Source organism: Theropithecus gelada, chromosome 9, assembly GCF_003255815.1.
Source record: "Theropithecus gelada isolate Dixy chromosome 9, Tgel_1.0, whole genome shotgun sequence".
Taxonomy (NCBI): Eukaryota; Metazoa; Chordata; class Mammalia; order Primates; family Cercopithecidae; genus Theropithecus; species Theropithecus gelada.
The window spans coordinates 123501925-123525461 of record NC_037677.1 but is presented as its reverse complement, the minus strand read 5'-3'; the positions used below and the strand labels follow the sequence as shown (position 1 = coordinate 123525461).

Below are 23537 nucleotides of genomic sequence, written 5' to 3'. Positions count from 1 at the left end.
TGACCTCACAAAGCACTTCTGTAGCAACAACACAGCCCTCAACCCACAGGAAGCTCCAGGGCCAAGCACAAGGCACACCTGCCCTTTTGGGTTTGGCCCAGCCTCCACTTCTTGCTCCTTCCAAGTGGGGAATGAAAGAAAATAGTGAGAGCAGAAAGAAAGACACACGTGAACCATCCGCATGCCATGGATGCCACACAGAAGAGTCCCTTCAACAAGGGACCAGACCCAGCCACACCCCTGGCACGCCTCTCAGGCTGAGGACAGGAACTCTCCCTGCAAAGGCCTAGGGGTCTACTGTTAGTATCCAGTCTCCAAGCACCCCACCATTTGTGAGGTCAGATGGATGATTTTTTAATCCTAAACATTTTTAAGTCACTCCAGGCCATCTAGCTTTTGGAAAGCTAATCAAAAGCTCAAAGAGGCCAGGCACGGTGGCTCATACCTATAATCCCAGCATTTTGGGAGGCCAAAGCAGGTGGATCACTTGAGGTCAGGAGTTCAAGACCAGCCTGGCCAACATGGTGAAAGCCTGTCTCTGCTAAAAAATGTAAAAATTAGCCAAGCATGATGCTGGGCCCCTGAAATCCCAGCTACTCAGGAGGTTGAGGCAGGAGAATTGCTTAAACCCAAGAGGCAGGGAATTGCTTAAACCCAAGAGGCAGAAGTTGCAGTGAACCAAGATCATGCCACTGCACTCCAGCCTGGATGAGAGAGCAAGACTCTATCTCAAAAAAAAAAAAAAAAAAAAAAAAAAAAACTCAAAGACAAATCCCAACTCTGCCCCATAGGAGCAAAGGACCCTGTCAGAGAGCGACAGAGGACACTTGGAAAACGTAAGCTGGGTAAATTCCCAGAGAAGAACCAAATATTGGGTTTCTTTTTTTTTTTTTTAATTGTTTTATTTTTTGAGACGGAGTCTCGCTCTGTCACCCAGGCTGGAGTGCAGTGGCCGGATCTCAGCTCACTGCAAGCTCCGCCTCCCGGGTTTACGCCATTCTCCTGCCTCAGCCTCCCGAGTAGCTGGGACTACAGGCGCCCGCCACCTCGCCCGGCTAGTTTTTCGTATTTTTTTTTTTTTTTAGTAGAGATGGGGTTTCACCGTGTTAGCCAGGATGGTCTCGATCTCCTGACCTCATGATCCGCCCGTCTCTTTACACTATTAAAAAGTCAAACCTCAGAAACCAAAGATCAGACAGATGTGAAAAAGGGCCACTGTTGCAGCAATTGGCCTCCACGTCTCTCAAAAGGTGAATTCTCACAACCAGGGATGGAAAGGATGACTACGAACCAGAAAGCAATGGTGTCAAGACGAGCAGAATCCCCAAGGGATTACTAAACAGCTGTTTCCTGCGTATCCAGAAAAGAGGACAGAAACTGCCAGGACTCTTGCAAAGGTTTTGCTAAGACCCAGTTACGATGAACTGAACTCATTTCACTCTCTTGACATGGAGACTCAACAGACTGATTAGGGGGAACCTCAGATACAAAATGCCTAGATTTCAGCCACACATTTGAAGGATTATCTCCTGATACCCATATTGTCAAGTTCAGTGGTTCTGATAAGCTGGCCCAGTATCAGCGCCCATCTATGATGCAGTGCTCGTATATCAAGAAGGAAAAAGAAAGGTCAGTTGAATGAGTTACGCGAAGCTGTGCACTCAATTTCAACAACTGTCCTTTATCCTATTATAGTCTTCCTGCATTTTCAACATTAACATGTCCTTTCTTTTCTGAAACTGACAAAGATTAACGTCTTAGAATATATAAGGAAATAATACAGAGACAAAAAAAGACAGCGACTAAGTACAGTAAGAAAATGAGGCCGGGAGTGGTGGCTCACTCCTGTGATCCTGGCATTTTGGGCGGCCGAAGTGGGCAGATCACTTGAGGTCCAGAGTTCCAAGACCAGCCTGGCCAACATGGCAAAACCCCGTCTCTACTAAAAATACAAAAATTGGCTGGGCGTAGTGACGCATGCCTGTAATCCTAGGTACTCAGGAGGCTGAGGCAGGAGGATCACTTGAACCAGGGAGGCAGAGGTTGCAGTGAGCTGATATTGTGCCACTGCACTCCAGCATGGGTAATAGGGCAAGACTCTGTCTCAAAAAAAAAGAAAGAAAATGAGCAAATTTATAAACTATGTACAGAAGAAACCCATAAGACCTCCACATGTATGAAGAGATGCTTCAGTTTAGTAATAATCGGAGAAATGAAAAGTGCACAGTTAAGCGTGGCAGAAGGCAGAACACTGCAGGATGCAGGAAGCCCCTGGTCACCGTGGGCGGCAGTGTCCACTGCGGCCACCAGCCTGGGAGCACAGGCCCTGCTTATCCAAAGTCTACATCTCCACTCCCGAGACCCAGCAACCCCCTCCTGAGAACGCAGCCCAAAGACATCTGTGTGCCCTGCAGGGTGAGACGGACACGGGATGCTCAGGGCAGCTTGGTCTTGGGTGGTGGGAAGCGGGGACAGCCTAAGTGCTCACACCTGGTGAGGCAGGCAATTAGTAAAACATGAAATGTGCACACAATGCAGTCAGAGCCATGGACTAAAGGGACACAGAGAACAGAGTACAATTTAAACGGAGCACCAGGGAAAATACCAAACAGAACAAGACTATAACCACACACTTACATCTGTTAAAAACAGATGCACACCAAACAGCACAAGAACACAGGCAAACGAGAGGCCACTTCAAACACAGCAGAAAGGTTTTCTATGGGAGGCAGGAGGAGGAAGGGCCAAGCAGTAGGCATGAAAGGCAAGGAGTTGTGTGTCTTTATTTAATGTTCATAGACCGTCGATTCCTCTTCTAATGGCATTCCTAAGCAAAATGAAAACCTACGGTTTTCCTCCCCATGATTTTTGGCATGCACTATTTCTTCAACAAAGTGAGCCCACACACCATGTGCCAGAGACCACACTGGGCACCACAAATACAGAAAGAGATTAGACCCAATCTCTGTCCTCCATGAGCTCAGAAACTGGAAGGGCCCTAAGAGAAGCAGGGGGTCACACCACAAACCCTGCTACAAGACAAGAGTTCAGCATGAAGGAGAGAGGATGTCCCGGCAGAGGTTTTGCACCGGAGAGTGAGAGAACAGAACAGAACCATTACCTGGCTGCTCTGGGAACACAGCGAAGAGGGGATGAGGCTGGGAGGAGACTCACAGCTGTTATAGAATTAACTTCTCCCTGGCACAGCTTGCCAGGTTGACTCCACGTAGTCAACCAACTTGCTCCAAAAAAAGAGACATCCACCCAGGGAACAAGCAAATGCAGGCAAAACACAGGTCCCAAACTCGGGGAGGGCACAGTCCAGCACAGGAAAATGGCGGTCTAGTCATTATAGAAGAAAACGTATCACTATCCCTTTTGAAGAGCTGAATAAATTAAGTTTGAACGTGGCTGAATCTAAAGAACAATTTCCTCATCCTTGGGCAATACCTGCAGCTTGCCTCTGGTGCACCATCTCACTCTGAGGACCCTAAGGAAGCCCTGGGGACCCTATGGAAACAAGTCGACAACAGGATTGGCATGTGGCATGCCCTTGACCAGACAAGAGTCACTCAATCAACACTAGAGACCTGGCCTCACCTCTCCTATCTGGTTGGCCCAGGACATTGTTTAAAGGCAGTGGTCGGCACCAATATGACCTCTCAAAGCTCTTTCCACTTCCACCAGGAGCTAGAAAGTTCATTTTCTTTGTTCTATGTCGAGCCTTCGTGAGCTCGAGAAAGAGAAATTAACCATAACTTGAAGGTAAATTTAGTCTTTGAACCTTAAAATAAAGAGTTATCATCTAGAAATTATATCCTCTGGAGCAAGCTCTGTAATATCCTGGAAAGGATCATAGAAAAAAAGAAAATCAACATTGCTAAACCAAAAAATTGTCTTAGAGGAAAAGGAGAGCCAAGGAAAGAAAAAGAAAATGCCAGACTCTAATACAAGTCATGAAATTTAGACAAAACAAGAGGAAGACATTGGAAAACAAATGGAAGTACATTATTCTCTTTTTATTTAATGACAAAAAGTCACCATGCTTCCCAAAGTCAAAACTATTAATACTTCTCCAAATGCATTTCTCTCATTAGATTCAGATTAAAACCAAAAAGTTAGTTGACAAGGAACGGAAATTCATTTTATGCTAAAGAGTCTTTACAAAGACTGAAATATTTTCATCAGAATCTAGAAAGACTGACTAGCCCAGAAAATTAATGTTCACTGTAGATATCTTATCATGATGTCGCTCAAAAAGTCAAATGCCTGCAATCAGATATTCTTAAAGTTACATGTATTACAAGGACCACAGTCATACCTGAGGATTCACTGTTTAAAAAACACATTCCTCAGCCGGGCGTGGTGGCGAGCACCTGTAATCCCAGCTACTCAGGAGGCTGAGGCAGGAGAATACCTTGAACCCAAGAGGCAGAGGTTGCAGTGAGCTGAAATTGCACCACCGTACTCCAGCCTGGGCAGCAGAGCAAGCCTCCATCTCAAAAAAAAAAAAAAACCACCACCACACACACATTCCTCTTAAGAAGCAAAGAACAAGACTGCAGTCCCCACATGCCCAGGGGCCACAGGAAATCATTAACTATTCAGGAATGACATCATTGCCCAGTGTTTGTTAACCAGGATTTCAACTTCAACTGACCCGCAGCAAAAGTAAAAAAAAGATACAAGAGCATTTCCCTTCAGATCAGAAAAGTGTCTGAGATGAGTGGTTTGATCCTTAACCTCTACTTAATTTCTCTCTGTCTCCTCTCAGGCACACGCAGCATGTACTGAGAGGAGCTAAGGGAACACAGCTGTCAGCTGTAAACACGGAAAATAAGCAGAAGCCCCCATCACAGCTACTCATCCGCTTAAGGACTGGGACTGGTTTTGCAGAGCTGCACTGGCTTCCAGGCAGAGGCCACTAAAGACGATTTTTTTTTTTCAAATAGGACTTTTTTAGGGAAGGTACAGCATGCATCAGATGGGGAAATAAGGGCTATGAACATGGGTCTGTTAATAGGTCTGTGTTTCTCAGAGGAGTCTACCAGGAGCTGGTCACAGTTTGCCTGGAGCAGGGAAGCTTGGCACTACTTCATTCCTCGTAAAGTGGATTTCAAGCTGGAAGTTCAATTTGGTGATTACTATGGGATGTCTTCGATTTGCCCTCTCACCCCCACCTCCTATGTGGAAGGGTTTTGCTAAAACCCTTTGTGAAAAAGCAATTTTGCTACTGAAATTATCCTTTTTATTCATATGCTATATGGGAACCACCCTTTCAAGCAGGAAATTAAGCCGACAACAATAAGAAAACACAATCTTACCAAAACCTCCAGATCTGAACAGTCTTTAAAAACTCAAGCCCATCATTTCTTCCCTTCTGTGCAACAATAACCACAGCATAAAATGAAATATGGCCTGCTCAAATTATTTGCAAAACACAAAATACAAAAACAAACTGTCTGAAAAGTCAAGGACGTTGGAAAACCACTGTCACCAACAGTTTATTTATTGGATAATTATAACAATTGCTTCAGGCCGGGCGTGGTGGCTCACACCTGTAATCCCAGCACTTTGGGAGGCCGAGGTGGGCAAATCACCTAAGGTCGGGAGTTGGAGACCAGCCTAACCAACATGGAGAAACCCCGTCACTACTGAAAATACAAAATTAGGTGGGTGCAGTGGCGCATGCCTATAATCCCAGCTACTTGGGAGGCTGGGGCAGGAGAATCGCTTGAACCCGGGAGGCAGAGGTTGTGGTGAGCCAAGATCATGCCACTGCACTCCAGCCTGGGAAACAAGAGCAAAACTCCGTCTCAAAAAAAAAAAAAAAAAAAAAAAAATTGCTTCATTGGATGGCATCCCATATAACTGTGATAAATCTCTGTTCATCCCAAGAAAATGGGTATTACAGGTTTAAAAAAAAAGGAAAGGAAATAAGAGATATGAAAACTGTGGTTCCTCTGAGACATACTGCTAATAAATCTAAGTGAGGACATTAAAAGAAAAAGTCTCAGTTCACATCAAACACATCAAAACAATGAAGCAGGCCGGGCGCAGGGGCTCGCGCCTGTAATCCACACTCTGAGAGGCCAAGGCAGGCAAATCACTTGAGCTCAGGAGTTCAGGACCAGCCTGGGAAACATGAAGAAACCCTGTCTCTACAAAAAATATAAAAATCAGCGGAGCATGGTAGCATGCACCTGCAGTCCCAGCTACTTGGGGGGCTGAGGTGGGAAGACTGCTTGAGCCCAAGACGTAGAGGCTGCCTGCGGTGAGCTGTGATTGTGCCACTGCACTCCAACCTGAGTGACAGAGCAAGACCCTGTCTCAAAAACAAAACAATGAAGTAAACTAAAATATCTTAAACCTACTTTTTATAAAGTGGTCAACTATTAACAATCAAGATTTACACACGCTTGGCCAGGCAGAGTGGACCACACCTGTAATCCCAGTACCTTGGGAGGCTGAGGCAGGCAGATCATTTGAGGTCAGGAGTTCAAGACCAGCCTGAACAACATGGTGAAATGCAGTCTCTACTAAAAATACAAAAAAATTAGCCAGGCATGGTGGCAGGCAGCTGTAGTCCCAGCTACTTGGGAGGCTAAGGCACAAGACTCACTTGTACCTGGGAGGCAGAGGCTGCAGTGAGCTGAGATTACACCACGACACTCCAGCCTGGGTGAATGCACTCCAGCAAGACTCTGTCTCAAAAGAAAAAAAAAAAAAAGATTTACACGTGCTTGCAGAATAAGGAGCCAATGAGTTTAAAAATGGGAATTTCAGTTTTAAGTTCACCTTAATAAAGTATTAAACAACAGACAGCCTCACTACTACCCTTACGTGAAACAGGATCCATTTGCAAGAAAAGTGAGCCTGAGAAGGGAGCATGACTGTCTATGTAACAGAGGAATGCTTTGCCCAGCAGGCACTGAGAAGGTGTGCCATCTACCCAAACATGTACGAGAAAAGATACCAAGAGGCATACGCACCTTCATATGTTTCTAAGATGTGCACAGTGTCTCCGATCTGTAAAGAAAGTTCATCCGCTCCTCTGGCATCATAGTTATAAAAAGCTGTGATGAAAAAGGGGAAATATATTAGTAATAGTAAAGATAGAAGTGACCATGCGAGTCGTGTTGGCTTGTTTTAATGTTGTTGTTTTTAATACTGAAATACGTTCAGTCGCTGCCTGGATCATCCTCTCTGATACCCACAGAAGTAGCCTTTTCTTTCAGACAAACATAAAGGGTCAATAGTTTAAGGAGGAGAAATTCATAACTACCCACGACGCCAGATGACCATAACTGACATAAGAAGACATTGTTAACAGCATTCTGATCAACACTTCAATACTATCTTTTATTTCCACTACTAGATTCTTTTTATTTTTCTAACTATGAATCAATTGCACATGGACTAAATATCCTTGGGAAACCAAATTAACAAAAAATTATCATATTGCAATGTTGATATTAAACCAATAGATGACATTACAATCACAGTAGACAAAAATATGTCCTATGTTAGAAGAAATCCTTAAAACTGACAATGATAAGCAAGAAATGTCTGAAATCCCATGTTTATCCTGACATAAAGTTGTTCCTATTTTGCAAAAGGATAATATTGCTCCTACATAAGCCCCTAAAAAGTCATACCATTAAATTCAAACCACACTTTTGCTCATGCATTATAGAATAAAGGCAACAGTCACTGGTGTAAAAAGGATGCTACAAAGTGTTTTAAGGCCCAAAAAGTATTCGACTAGTCCACCCTCAATTTAAAAATATATATATTAATGTTCCTCCCACCCAACAGCCTCTACCTAAAAGGATATAGCATTCAATATAAAACTCATCTTCAAAATCCCCGATCAAAGTTCTCATCCATCCATCCTCCACAGCCCAGCCAGGCGAGGCTACGCACAAAAGGCACCTTCATTGTGGCAGACCTCTAAAATCCTCTAAAATTAAACCATGTCATGTGCAAACTCCTCTGGCAAGCACGGGCCACCGTACCTTGCCACCACACGCTCCCTTCCCTGGGTCCTTGCTTCTACTGAAGGAAAGAAGCCGGTTCAGCCCATATCTTTGGGTACCAACTTCTCCCTCGCCAGCTGGGCCTTCCCACTGGGTGCACCTCATCACAAAAGCCAGACCCAAGTCCGTGTTTGATCTTTCAACTCCGCTCTTCCAAACAGTCCTGGCACCACACAAAGCTTCCCGTCTCTTGTTCTGTATAAGCCAGTCTTATTTCAGATGTGTGTGTTAAGACGTCCCCAACTGGCCTGGCGCGGTGGCTCACGCCTATAATCCCAGCACTTTGGGAGGCCGAGACAGGCGGATCACGAGGTCAGGAGATCGAGACCATCCTGGCTGACATGGTGAAACCCTGTCTCTACTAAAAAATACAAAAAACTAGCCGGGCGAGGTGGCGGGTGCCTATAGCCCCAGCTACTCGGGAGGCTGAGGCAGGAGAATGGCATAAACCCGGGAGGCGGAGCTTGCAGTGAGCTGAGATCCGGCCACTGCACTCCAGCCTGGGCAACAGAGCGAGACTCCGTCTCAAAAAAAAAAAAAGTTCCCAACTGAAGAAAAGTCACCAGAGAGCAGAGCCACCCCTCTTTCAATGTTTCCTGCCCACACCTCCAAGGACAGGACAGTGCTTAGCTGTACAAGGAATGGCCTCCATAAACCCAAGCTGCCTGAGCTGAGCCTTGGGCTGTAAGTCCAGAATTTCAGGGGCACGCAGCCTCCTAGTGTTCATGTCCATGGTCTCTACAGACAGCTGAAGTGGGTAGGGCGGCACCTCTCCCCGAGCACCTGGGTGCCTGCCCCCCGGCAAACAACCTGCTCTATCTTCGGGTTTGCAATGGCCAGAATAAGGACAGAATACTGACCTCATAGAATTGTGTGTGCGTTTTGTGTCTTAGAGAAAATGATGCCCATGCTGGGTTTGGCACAACGGGGTCCATGGTGAACACTCAGGTAACGGTGAAGGCCTTTCTTTTGGTTGTATTTTTTTTACTGCTATCAAGACATCTACCATTACCTGAATTCTTTTTAGAAAGCCAAAGCAAGCACTTTGCCACATGTGCACAAAAATTCTATAATATCAAAAGCCATACCTATGATATTGAAAATTCTATTTCCTCAGGTATTTTCCTATATTTTCCCCAAAATTCATAAAATTTAAGTGTCCTCAACTGACAAAGATGGTTATTAGTAGTTATTAAGTTTATTTAGTATTTTACAGTGAATCTTTAACACGAAATAAGTGCATCAGATGAAGGAAGCCCAGGGCAGAGGCTGGACTTCCCCAGCTCAGCATGATCATATTCTTAAACCTTCAGGAACCATAAACACGTTTATCACAGTTCTTAACAGCATCCCCGCCAGCACACCTATTCTGTTCTAGATGTGGGGAAACCAACTTGACTACTCTCACTTGAGAAAAAACACTACAGTCCATCAACCCACTTTCACAGATGAAAACAGAGGTCTACAGGGACATTGTGACTAGCTCAAGGTGCACAGTGAGCTGATGGCAGCCCTGGGATCCTCGGGCTTCCCTCCCAGGCTATCTCACCACTCCACACTACCTGGCCCAAGACTTCATCACTCCTCAATGAGATGTACAGTCTTCCCTTCTCTCCACCACCAGTTACTTTCCTGAACTCTCGCTCCAAAGCCTCGACCATTTCACCCGGCATTCTGAATGATGCCTCATTTCTCCAGCACCCAACCCACCTTTCCATCTTATCTCAGCCCCTCGGCTCCACCTGCCCTGCCAGGCCTGCCACACGCCCCTCTGCAGCTGAAAATCCTTCCTCCCTCCGCCTCTGACTACCCCACTTGTCTACAAAGCCTGCCTTTAATTCCACAGCCTTTTCCAGGCCCTAACAGAATTATTTCTCCCCCTACCAAGAAGTTACACGCAGACCTAAATGAACGGCTTGCTTCTGAACTCCCTGTACGCTGTGTGCCACCCCACAACCTCGCAGAGTTGCTCATCTATATGTCTGTCTCTCCCATCAGACACAAACTCCTTGAGAGAGGCAAATATTTATTAATCATTGGATTTCCCACAGTAGCTAAAACCATACCTTGCAGGCACTCAATAAAAATACACTGAATTTAACCAGATCCCAAAGTATTCTTCTCGTGCAGTCTCAAAGAGCGAAAGCAAAAGCTGTAGCATTTGTTCGTCTTCAAAACGCTCTTGCCCTCTGCAAAAAGATCCAGCGGCTGAGACTTAATCAATAAGAAAGAGAAACACAATATTAGCTTTGCCAGCTCTGCTTTGGGTCTTTTTGATCTAAGGAGATAGCCCACCCGCCATCAGTGCTCAGGTCCAAAGCTTCCCCAAAGCATCAAAGGCCGGGGGTGGCCATACATTACTCCTCCAAATCAACTCAGCTCAGTCTCTGCCTCTCTCGCACACCACTGAAACATGATTTCAAGACTTCAAGTAGCAACTTAAACGTTAATTAATTCTTTTAAAGTCAATTTGTGAAAATTAACTGCTCTATCTGTGTTCTCATTTCCTTTCTCTTGCCTTCAGTTGGAAAAGCTTTTCAATGGTATGCATCTTCTCAGGGCTGGGGGAAATACAGGCCATGTCTTCACACCGCCCCAGGCCAGGGCCCTCCCTGTCTGTGCTCCAACAGGGTTTCACCCTAGGGCCATCCACCTGGTCTGGAACTTCACACAGCCTACACGTTTGCCTGGTCCATGCAGGTACCTTGCATTTCCTAAGCCTCCATAGGCCCCTGCGCTGGTCTACACTAAGCTGGGCTTGGAGAGAGGAGATAAGCCAGATGTAACCCCAGAGAGGAAATCAGCCTAAGCCAGGTCTCCAAGGAACAACCTTTCACCGAGCCATTCAGGAAACACCATGTAGAGAGAATCAGAACATTATATACACCCTTTGAACTTGACCCTGGGGCAGAGACCAGCCATCTATAGCAACTTGGTGAAGATGAAGAACACGTCAACTATATTGTTGCAAACGGCTCAGTACCCAGCATTACCCACGGTACTACTAGTGAGAATGTGATCCCAGTAGCCACAAATAAAAGGATAAAGTCATCAGGCAGCTTTAGATGGCACCCACTTGGAGCTGGAGGCTGGGTTTCCTAAACTCTGTCTTCAAAATCAAAGTGGCAGCCACGCCGTCACCAAGCATCTACGACCTGAAGCAAAATCCTTCCACTGCTTTTGTTTGGGGACAAATGCCTTAGGCTGGATTAGAGCCTCCCAGAGAGATAAGCCTGAATCCAAGCACTTACTGTATCACACTGCCACCATTTAACCACCTGTTCTCTTCCACTTGACTGTGAGCCTCTCAAGGACAAAACTCTGCATCTTATTTTTCCCAATCATCTAAAAACACCTGGCACACAGCAGGGGAGGGAGTGAGGGAAGGAAGGAAGGAAGGATGGAAGGGAGGAAGGGAGGAAGGGAGGAAGGGAGGGAGGAAGGGAGGAAGGGAGGAAAGGAGGAAGGGAGGAAGGGAGGAAGGGAGGAAGGAAGGAAGGAAGGAAGGAAGGAAGGAAGGAAGGAAGGGAGGAAGGGAGGAAGGGAGGAAGGAAGGAAGGGAGGGAGGGAGGGGAGAATAAAAGCAATAACATGCTTGGGAATAATCTTAAGGAGGTACAAGACTTGTACACTAAAACAAAATGTTGCTGAGAGAAATAAAAGACATGAACAAATTGAAAAATATTTGTGTTCATGGAGTGGAAGACTTAGTATTGTTAAGATGTCAATGCTGATCCAAAACAATATACAGATTCAATACAATTCCTATCAAAATCCCAATGACATTTTCCACAGAAATAGAAAAACCCATCTCAAAGGTCCCAGATTAGCCAAAACAATCTTGAAAAACAAAAACAAAATTGGAGGCCTGATTTCAATACCTACTACAAAGCTACAGTAATCAAAACAGTGTGGTACTGTCATAAAGACAAATATACAGACAAATGGGATAGAACAGAGAACCCAAAAGTAAACCCTCACATAGAAAGTCAAATGATTTCAACAAGGATACCAAAACTATTCAATGGGGAGAGGACAGTCTTTTCCACAAATGGTGCTGGGAAAACTGGATATCCACTTGCAAAAAATAATAATAATAAAGTTGGACTATTATATCATTCACAAAAATTAACTCAAAATGGATGAAAGACCTAAACATAAAGCTAAAACTATAAAATTCTTAGAAGAAAACCTAGAGGAACAACTTCATGACACTGGATTTGGCAATGATTTACTGGATATTATATCAAAAGTACAGGCAACAAAAGAAAAGATAGCTAAGTTGGACTTCATCAAAATTAAAAACTCTTGTGCATTAAAGAACATTATTAATGGAGAGAAAAGGTAACCCACAGAAGGGGGAAGAAAGTATTTACAAATCCCATATCCGATAAGGGAATGGTATCCAGAACATATAAAGAATTCCTGGGGGCTGGGCACAGTGGCTCATGCCTGTAATCCCAGCATTTGGGAGGCTGAGGCAGGCGGATCACTTGAGGTCAGGAGTTGGAGACCAGCCTGGCCAACATGGTGAAATCCCAACTCTACTAAAAAAAAGGCAAAAATTGGTCGGGGGTGGTGGCTCACATCTATAATCTCAGCACTTTGGGAGGCCAAGGTGGGCAGATCACCTGAGGTCAGGAGTTAGAGATCAGCCTGATGAACAGAGAAATCCCATCTCTACTAAAACTGCTAAATTAGTCGGGCGTGGCAGCACGTGCCTGGAGTCCCAGCTACTTGGGAGGCTGAAGCAGGAGAACTGTTTCAACCGAGGAGACGGAGGTTGCAGTGAGCCAAGATTGTGCCACTACATTCCAGGCTGGGCAACAAGAGCAAAACTCCATCTAAAAAAAAAAAATGAGTCGGGCGTGGTGGCACGTGCCTGTAGGTAGTCCCAGCTACTTGGGAGACTGAGGCAGGGGAATCGCTTGAACCTGGGAGGCGGAGGTTGCAGTGAGCCAAGAGCACACCACTGCACTCCAGTCTGAGTGACAGAGTGAGACTCTGTCTCAATAAAATTAAAAAAGCAAAAACCAAAACAGAAAATAACAACCTTGGTGAGGACGTGAGGAAACCGGAACTCTGCAAGTTACTGGTGGGCATCCAAAATGGTGCCGCTGCTGTAGAAAGCAGCAAATGACCATGAGATCCAGCAATCCCACTTCTGGATACCTACCCAAGAGAACCAAAAGCAGGGTCTGCAATAGACATTTGTACATCCATGTTCACAGCAGCATTATTCACAACAGCCAAAAAGTGGAACCAACCCAAGTATCCATCAACGGGTAAATTACTCAACAAAAACGTTACATAGACATACAGTGGAGTATCATTCGGCCTTAAAAGAAAGGACACGTTGACACATTACAACACGGATGAAGCTTGAAGACACCGAAGATATTATGCTGCATGAAATAAGCCAGTCACAAACAAATACAGTACCTTACATGAGGTTCCTCTTCCTCGAGTTGTCAAACTCAGAGACAAGTAAGAAACGAAAGTAAGAAAGGTGGTTGCCAGGGGCTGGGAGGACGAAGGAGGAGTGAGTTAGTGTTTAATGGATGCTGAGTTTCACTGGGGAAGACAGAGTTGTATTTTTAGTAGACAGGGTTTCTCTATGTTGGCCAGTCTGGTCTCGAACTCCTGACCTAAAGTGATCCACCCGCCTCAGCCTCCCAAAGTGCTGGGATTACAGGCATGAGCCACCGCGCCTGGCCCCACCCCACATTTCTAAAAAGGACACCACTTTCAAAGTCACCAAGTTACTCCTATTGGGTTCGTATCTTTCTTAGGAACAGAAAGATTGTGTCTCTGCCAATAAAATCCCCTGAGGCAGTATTTCATGCACTGTTTGGATAATAGAATCAAGGAGTCATCTACATAATTAAGGAAACAGAGCTAGCTGGGCCTGGTGAGACAGGGGAACCATCATTTGTTATTCAATATTTCTTTTTGGCTTTTAGTTGGAAACAGGTGGGAGGGATGGTGAAGATAAGAATGTGAAAAGAAATATACAAAAGAGCCTTTCCTCACATTCTAATTGAACTGATAGACACAATAAAAGACATTTTAATATCTTTCTTCAGAATAAAATATCTCTGTATGCCTTATCCACAACTAGCAGCAACTATCTTTTCTTTTTTTTTTTTTTTTTTTTTTTTGAGACAGAGTCTCGCTCTCGTCGCCCAGGCTAGAGTGCAGTGGCACGATCTCAGCTCACTGCAACCTCCACCTCCCGGGTTCAAGCGATTCTCCTAAGCCTCCTGAGTAGCTGGGATTACAGGCATGCGCCACCACGCCCGGCTGATTTTTGTATTTTTAATAGAAACGGGGTTTTGCCACGTTGGCCAGGCTGTTCTCGAACTCCTGACCTCACGTGATCCGCCCACCTTGGCCTCCCAAAGCGCTGGGATTACAGGCTTGAGCCACCACGCCCAGACCAACTATCTTATTTCTGTCTAGCCCAAAAGGCCATGGTGCGGAAACACTCAGGCTTCTTAGGAAGCATAATTCTGAGTTGTGGGTAAGTGCTGGCTTTACTGCTATTCCAAGGCAGAACAGTAAGATTCTACTTTTCTACATTTTCATCTCCCATAAAGTCAATTCTAAGATAGAAAAACACTGGCCTCCTTATTGACAGTCTTTGCAAATCTACCCACAAATAAGAAAAGACTTAGCTGACCTGAAAATTAGCTATTTTTGCATTGAATTTTGCTCAGCAGCAAAGAGGCAAGATAGGGGACAAGATTTAATCTCTTTAATCATCCTTCTTCAAATTTATTGCAACTTGGAAAAATATCGGCTAGTGAAATAGTCCAGTACTGACCCCTTGGGAGACAGGGACTTGATGGTGACCTCACCAGGCAAAGCCCATCACTGGCCAGTCCACAGAGGCTCACTGCAGAGTGGCACCAAGACCATTTGGAATAAGAGCCCAGCAGACCCCAGGATCAGGGGCTGGTCCCAGGGAGCTTCCCGATGGGGACCAGCAGGCAGCCAAGACCTCGCCGATGACTGAGATGAGTGAGGACCATCTTACTTTCTCTGCTATAAGCCTGGCCTGGACTTGCACTTCCCCTCACCAGTCAAACGGGTTCTACCTAAAGCGTTCTGTGAAAACAGGCACAGGCCTGGGGACCTTGCAGGGCAGAGCAGACTGGTCTCCACCTAGAAGGACCTAGCAGAAAAAAGGAGAGGCTTGAAAACTTGGGCCTACAGCCAACTATGTGATACTAACTGATAAAGTGACTCTGCCGTGGACCCGAACTCCTCTTCCTGCGCTTCAGAGAAAAGTCTCAAATCATTTGTTCTGCAAAATATGAAGCCACCCCTTCCCTTCTCCTTTCTCACCTGTGTGTCACATCATTAAATCTAATATCAACGGTGACCAACAGGGAAAGGGAAGGACAAAGCGAACGCTTCAGAGTGCTCATTTATTTCTTAATGGCAAAGACTCTACCTATAGTACATATATATACATATATATACATACGTGTGTGTACATATACGTGTGTGTATATGTACGTGTGTATATATACGTGTGTATACATACATATATACGTGTGTATATATGTATATATGTGTGTATATATGTGTATACGTGTGTGTGTATATATGTGTGTGTATATATATGTGTGTGTGTAGATATGTGTGTGTGTAGATATGTGTGTGTGTGTGTGTGTGTGTATATGTATATATTTGAGGGTGGGTCCGTTTATAATTCACAAATAAAGCCTGCAATCATCCAATCATCCTGAAGGAGGCTTTGTCATTATGCAAATATAAACAGATGAGTTCCTGCCAAAGCAAACCACAGAGTCCCCATGCGCCCTCCCACTTCAGGCCTTGGTCCACAGCCCTACCTCTCCCTGGCTTGGCTCTCCAGGCCCCCATCACCTCAGGATGAAACCCTTCCCTGCCACTCCCCCAGAAGAGTCAGAGGCCTCATGTGTATGCTCAACAGCACCCTTGCACACCCAACAATATACCGCCAGGCGACTGCTCACTGCTGCCCATGCCTGTCACATAGCAGGTACCCAATCAAGGTTTCTCAAGTGCAGCCACCACTGAGGACCCCTCCTCTAATCTCCTGTTCCGTGCCCCCCCTACAACACCATAGGACTGGCGACCCCTTGACCTCTCTGCACCTCAAACCTGCATCTTCTCCATCTCGGCATCCGTGCCTAACAGTGCCTGGCACCTGGAGGGCTACAAATGCTCACTGAGTGAATCACTTAACAAATCAACAGAGGAAGTCAAGGCAGTAAAACTATTACCTGAATGTTAAGCCCACTGGAAACCACTGCGGCTTTGCTTACCTTTATTTCAAACAAATAAATGTGGCGGCTCATGCCTGTAATCCCCAGGCAGGCGGATCACCTGAGGTCAGGAGTTCGAGACTAGCCTGACCAACATGGTGAAACCCTATCTCTACCCCAAATACAAAATTAGCTGGGCATGGTGGTGCATGCCTGTACTCCCAGCTACTCCAGAAGCTGAGGCAGGAGAAACCCAGGAGGCAGGGATTGCAGTGAGCTGAGATCATGCCATTGCACTCCAGCCTGGGCAACACGAGCAAAACTCCGACTCAAAAAAAAAAAAAAAGAGAAACTAAAGAGCAGACCAGGATCTTGACTAGCAGAGACAACTTCCAACAGTCTAACCAGGTAGGCATGTCCTGGAGATCCAACCCCTATGTCCAGAAACAAAGCACACTCTATTTCACTTGAAAAACTGGTGCTAACGATCCTCCCCAGGGCAGCTGTGCACACCCTCAAGGAGCTCGGGGCAGCAGCAAAGACTGAGGAGGTCACACTGGCTCTGATCCAGGGCCCACGTGGGGAAGCTGCAGCCTGGCATGTCAGAGGGTCTCCCTTTCCATGTGTGCGCTAAACTCTGGTTTTTTTTTTTTTTATCTAATCCAAATTCTTATCTAAGGGGTCTGGGAAGTCACGTCCTACAAACCATAAATTCTCATCAGATGGGTTTTATTTAACCCTATATATGGTGATTTACTTTCCAACCTGACTCTGTCATAACGAGACAAAGAAGAAAATCAAAATATTTCACCCAAAACATGTTTCTTTGCCATATTTTGAAATGGCCCTGCAAAGCTGTTTTATGGGGGAAAATCTGTATCTGTAAAGAATCTCTATTAACACAGCTAGATCTTTTTCTTCCAGACCCTCCCAATCCTAAAAAGATAGTAACTAAGATCTGAATAGGAAACATTTGTCATCTATTGTCTCTAAGGGCACTCACTGTAGGACTTCAAAAGAACTTTGGTCTCCACAATATTTACCTTAACTTGAACTTTCCCTTTCTATCTATCTCAGTTCTTTAGACAAACTCAACCAATTGTCAACCAGAAAATGTTTAAATTCACCTACAGCCTGGAAGCCCCTGCTTTGAGGTATTCCGCCTTTCTGGACCAAACCAATGTATTTCTTAATGTATTTGATGGATGCCTCATGCCTCTCTAAAATGTATAAAATCAAGCTGCACCCTGACCACCTTGGACACATGTTCTCAGGACCTCCTGAGGGCTGTGTCACAGGCCATGGTCACTCATATTTGGCTCAGAATAAAACTCTTCAAATATTTTACAGAGTTCAACTCTTTTTGACACAGGAACCCTCAGCAGTGACCCTCACCTGAAGACATCTGAGTGGAGGGAAACAGCAAGAACTAAGCAGCGCCCACCCCAGAATGAAGAAGATTCCTCAAAGGTCCCCAACCCACTAAAATCAGGAAGACGTCCCTAGAGCCCTGTGGCACATATTCTAGCATACTAATACCCAGGTGCCCAAAGGACTCAGCCTTCTAGAGAAAACCTACCTGCTTTATCTGACAGAGCCCTGACCGCCCCAATGGCTCCAGAATACCCAGCCTCTGGACCTGTACATCAAGACATCGTCATCTCTTGATCACCTTCTACACAGATGTGGGAATACTCACTGTGCCAAAATGCCAAAATGGAGTCCCTGCTCTGGTCCCCATGAGCTGTGACTTCCCTGTCAACCTACCCTCTGTATGGCTGGCTTCTGAAGCCCCAACAAACCCTGTGAATTTACAATTATGGAGCCAAAGAAGCAACATTCCTGGGTATTACACAAAGACCGTGGACCGTAATATCTAATATCTCCAACTACAGAAAAAAGTCAACAACACCATGAGCCATGTAACAAATGGGCATATATACACACATAAATATGCTCACATTCATCTACATACATTGCTCACATGCATGTTAGTGGTATAATAGAACACACAGTCTTAGAAGATCAGCTCAGTGACTTTTGAATAATTCTATATGCCATGTACACCCAAGATAGGAAGAGATCCAAAAAGTACCCTCAGGCCCCTCTCTAGGAGATTTTTCTCCCAAAACACCGTTTTCTAATTTTTATTACCACAGATAAGTAATAAATGTTAATGCTTACACTCCAAATAAATGGAATTCTACGTACTCCTTTATGTCTGGCTTCTTTAGCTCAACATTTTGAGCCACATGAATGGTGCTGTATCAGCAGTTTGTTATTTTCTATTGTTGAATAGTATTCCATCATATCAACACATCACAATGTGTTTATCCATTCTCCTGTTGATGGACATTTGATATCAACACATCACAACATGTTTATCCATTCTCCTGTTGATGGACATTTGAGTTATTTGTTTCCAGGTTTGAGTTATTATAAATAAGGCTGCAGCCAGGCACAGTGGCTCACACCTGTAAAACCAGCACTTTGTAGAACTGAGGTGGGAGAATTGCTTGAGCCCACGAGATCAAAACCAGCCTGAGCAACACAGGAAGACCCCATATCTACAAAAAAAAATTAGTTAGGCATGATGGTGGGCACCTGCAGTCCCAGCTACTCGGGAGGCTGAGGCAGGATCACTTGAGCCCGGGAGTTGAAGGCTGCAATGAGCTATGACCGTGCCACTGCAGTCAAGCCTCGGTGACAGAGTGAGACTCTGGTTCTAAAAAAAATAAAAATGAAGATAAATAAATAAATAAGGCTGGAATGAACATTCCAGCATGAACTTTTTTGTGAATGCATTCTTGGCCCATGGAATTTCAGCTTTGATAGGAGGCATTTGCACTTTTGGAGAAGTTGCACATGCCAAAGGCATCTTCAGGTGAGCCAGCAGCCCAGTGCCGTCCCCAAGCCTGAAGAGTGACACCTCTGTCCATACTGCAACTAGGAGGGAGAAGGCAGGGAAAGGCAGTCACGCCAGGGATTCGCCAAAAAACATTTAGTTTCTTTGTAGCTGCTTGAAATTCCTCCTCTGTCGTTGTTACATTATTCAGCTTTGATAAAAAAGTAAAACTGAAGATTAAAAACCAATCAAGCCCTCTGTGAGAAAAACAATAAAGCCTAGTGCCTGTTGGGTGTTAATGATGGACCTCAGCACAGGCTGCTGGAGAGGACTCCCTTGCAGAGACCCCTTTCCTGCGTCCCCCCGTCGGGTACAGCCTGTGCCCAGGGAGAGCCCACGTGCCCTCCAATGTAGGGGTTTCTCAGGTGACAAAGCACTTTGTCTCCTCCCTGTGGGCTCTGGCCTGAGCCTCCTTTAGCATCCTAGGGAGAATGCCCAGTCTGGGCTCTTGCCCACCACGCAGATGAGAGAAGAGTAAGACAGGTGCCCCCGAGGGTGAAGAGATGAAGAGTGAAGAGGTGCCCCTCAACACCCCCGACCCCTCCCCGAGGGGGCTTCACTTCCACTGCCTCACCATAGAGTCCCATTTTCAAGGCTGGTGGCCCTCCACTGCTCAGGACATAATCCCTGGACCTCTGCAGACCAGCCTGGCCACTCCCTCTGAGCCAAGCACTCAACCTCTGGAATCGAGACATGGACTCGGCCCCAAACCCCTGCTCTGTGCCCTGACAGGCAACACGAGCTCTGGGAAGCTCAGTTTCTCCCTGCATGAAACGGGGGGATGACAGCAAAGGGGTCCCTAGTGAGTGTGTATCAGCTTCTATGTATGAAGGCCCATCCAGCTGGGGTTCACCCTACAGGTGCCCGATAAACATTTGCTTAGATTTTCGGACGGCCTGAGTGCGAGCTGAGGAGCTGCTTTTCTCTCCCAGCAAGGCACACGGGTGGGGAGCAAGGATCTGCAGTGTCTTCCCATCTTCCTACTGAGCGGCTCAACCGGGCTCCCCTCCTGAGCCCCTCTCCTCCCACTCACTCAGCTGCACCAGGACCTGGTACAGTCACTTCTAACTAGGCAGAGGGTAGGTGCTGGTAGGCTGTAGGCCTTAGCACAAGAAGGCACAAAGTCACTCTCAGATCCTAGAGGTCAGGACACGCACGACCTTCTGCTGGGGAAATCCCAGGCTTCCAGAAGTCCCGACAGGGCAGAGCTCTGGAGGGAGAAGTCTGCTCAGATGTGTTTGCACACCTCGGATGCTGAGTGCTGATGCGCTCTTCCGAGGCACAGGCGGCCCAGACATAGCCCTCTTGTTCCCGGGCTACAACTGCGATCAACAACTGCGCGGTGGCAGCCTGGGCCTGGCCCAGATGCACCGGCTGCAGAGAAGCAGGCATTTCCATACTTGCAGACAGAAACTGAGCAGTGGCGGAGAGTTCATCCCAGCACAGCCTTGGAGGAGGGAGCCAAGGCTCCCGACTTGACGAGACCTGGGCTGCCTGCCTTTGTCATCTGTTTTAACAGGCATATGGACAGGCCTCACCCAAAGGCTACCCTCAACACCACTATCTGAGCCAGCTAGTGTGCAGTGTTAGTTCCCGGAGGACACAGACAAATCTTTTCTTAGTTAACTGCTTGATAAATTTTCCTTCCCTAGATAGCACCCAAAATGTGTGTGGGTGAGCTGCCCTTCACAGAGGGAGCCACTGATCTGCTCACAACCCCTGTGCAACGTGGCCACTCGGCAGGAATACAGATTCTAGGTAAGGCACTAAATAAAGCAGCGGAAGCCAAGACAGCCATCCCCTCCTGCCTGCCAACTCACTGCACAAAGAGCGACTCTGCCCCAGATCTGCGCCTTCTGGGAACCACCTTTAACCCCAGACAGCGCCAGCCTGTCTTCCCCAGCAGCTTAAACTGACACCTGGCCAAACCCCTGTACCCCTGAACATGGGCGGGGCTCCACAGAACACCCGGGCTGCATCCGTTCCCAGGAGGACTGGCTACAAAATGTTCAGGGCCCAAGGAAAAATGAAAATGAAAAGGCCTTTGTTCGAAAATTATGATAAATTTGGGCCAGGCAGGGTGGCTCATGCCTGTAATCCCAGCACTTTGGGAGGCCAAGGTGAGCGGATCATTTGAGGCCAGGAGTTCGAGACCAGCCTGGCCAACATAATGAAACTCCTTCTCTACAAAAAGGACAAAAATTAGCCAAGCATGATGGCACATGCCTGTAATCCCAGCTACTTGGAAGGCTGAGGCACGAGAATCACTTGAACCTGAGAGGCGGAGGTTGCAGTCACCCGAGAACACGCCACTAACTCTAGCCTGGGCAACAGAGCAAGACTGCATCTCAAAAAAAAAAGAAACAAAAAACAAAAATTATGATACATTTGGAGATAATTAGGGTGGCTATTACTTAAATAAATAACGAATGTCGGTAAGGACCTGAAGCAGCAGAAACCCTCGTGCACTGGTCACGGCAACGCAAAATGGTGCAGCCACAGAAAAACCATTTGGCAGTTCCTCAGAAGTTAAATATACAACTACTCTATGATCAGGCAATACCAACATAACTGAAAGCAGGGACTTGAACAGAAACTTGTACACCAAGGTTGACAGCAGCATTGTTCACAATAGCCAAAAGGCAGAAACAACCCAAACGTCTACCAACAGATGAATGGCTAAAATGTGGTATGTACATATAATGAAATATTACCCATACCTAAAAAAGGAAATGTTGACACATGCTACAATGTGGATGAAACTTGAGGACATTATGCTGAGTGAAATAAGCCAGTCACAAAAGGACAGAAGCTGTGTGATTCTACTTACGTGAAGTTCTTAGAGTAGCCACATGCATAAAGACAGAAAATAGCACAGCGGCTGCCAGGGGCTGGGAGGAGGAGGGAATGGGAGTCAGTGTTTAATAGGAACAGAGTCTGTCTTCAGGAAGAAGAAAAGAGTTCTGGCAATGGATGGTGGTGATGGTTGCCCAACAACGTGAATGTGTTTAATGCCAATGAATTGTATACCTAAAAATGGTTCAAATGGGAAATTCTAGGTTATATGTATCTTGCCACAATAAAGAAAATAGAAAAAACTTTTCAAGATGTGACAGCAGAGCCCAGGGCCATTCTAAGGTTGTGGGGGGGCCTACAGAGCAGCGCAGGCCTCAGGCCCCTGGCGTCGGCTGTGATTCCCAAGAAGGCCTCTCTTTCCAGGACTCAGCTGCCTCGTCTGCAGGGGCAGGCCTCTCCAGCAGCGCTACTCTGAGCCTGATGAGCAATGTTCTATTTTAATAGTCATTTCAATTGACTATAAAAATACAGCAACACATAATAAGATTGCTTTTGCACCATAGTAGAAATACTTAGCAAGAGATGAGAAATACTTAGCAAGAGGCTATAAAACCCTGTTTGCTTGCTTACGGAGGTGCTGCTGAGCAGAACGAAAGCAGACAAGGATAAAGGGCAGGCAGGGGAGACTTTGCCCAGAAAGTGCCCACAACAGTGTGCCCACCGTGATACCCAACACACAGGACCACTCGGAAGTTTTAAAAATGTACCAAGCAAACTACTGAAGATCTCTCCACATTTTCTGTTTGTTTCATTTTTAGCTGTTAAAGCTCCATGACATCTGACATCAGAAAACACTCATCTCCCTGCAGTTCCCCAATGCTCCACCTGACTCACATGTAACATGTTTCAGGTGACATCAAAGCTGACCACTGACCACAATGCCCTCGAACCCCAATACACATAGAGCAAGGCTTCCCCCACCAACACAGATCCTGGGAAAAAATCTCAACCACAAATGAGGGATATTCTACCCACACTCATTCCCAGGAGGCCTATGACACAAAGGCATTCAGGTGAAAAATGGGAGCTCCACTGATGACAGTGTACTAACACCAGCACCTCCACTGCCATCACCACCAATTAACAATACTACCACCACCAACACTACCAAAACTGCTACCAATAGTATTACTACTACTACCACTTCCACTACCATCACCACCTCCACCGCCATCACCACGGATGACAATACTACCACCACCACCATCACTGATAACACTACCACCACCAACACTATCAAAAATGCTACCAACAATACTACCACCACTACCACCTCCACTGCCATCACCACCTCCACTGCCATCACCCATAACACTACCACCACCACCATCACCAATACCACCACTACCAACACTACTAAAAATACTACCAACAATACTACCATCACTACCATCTCCACTGCCATCACCACCAATAACAATACTACCTCCAGCAACACTACCAAAATTACTACCAACAATGCTTTCACCACCACCATCG

At 46.0% G+C, this 23537-nt stretch overlaps 1 protein-coding gene across 2 annotated transcripts in view; it reads right to left on the bottom strand.

Moving 5' to 3' along the window:
• The window catches only part of DOCK1 (dedicator of cytokinesis 1), a 540207-nt gene that overhangs the window by 474404 nt on the left and 42266 nt on the right, over positions 1–23537 (bottom strand). For both annotated transcript variants that reach the window (XM_025396230.1, XM_025396231.1), the window contains exon 2: positions 6993–7076. In XM_025396230.1, coding sequence (XP_025252015.1) covers positions 6993–7076 — 84 coding nt within the window. The remainder of the gene's footprint in view (positions 1–6992; positions 7077–23537) is intronic.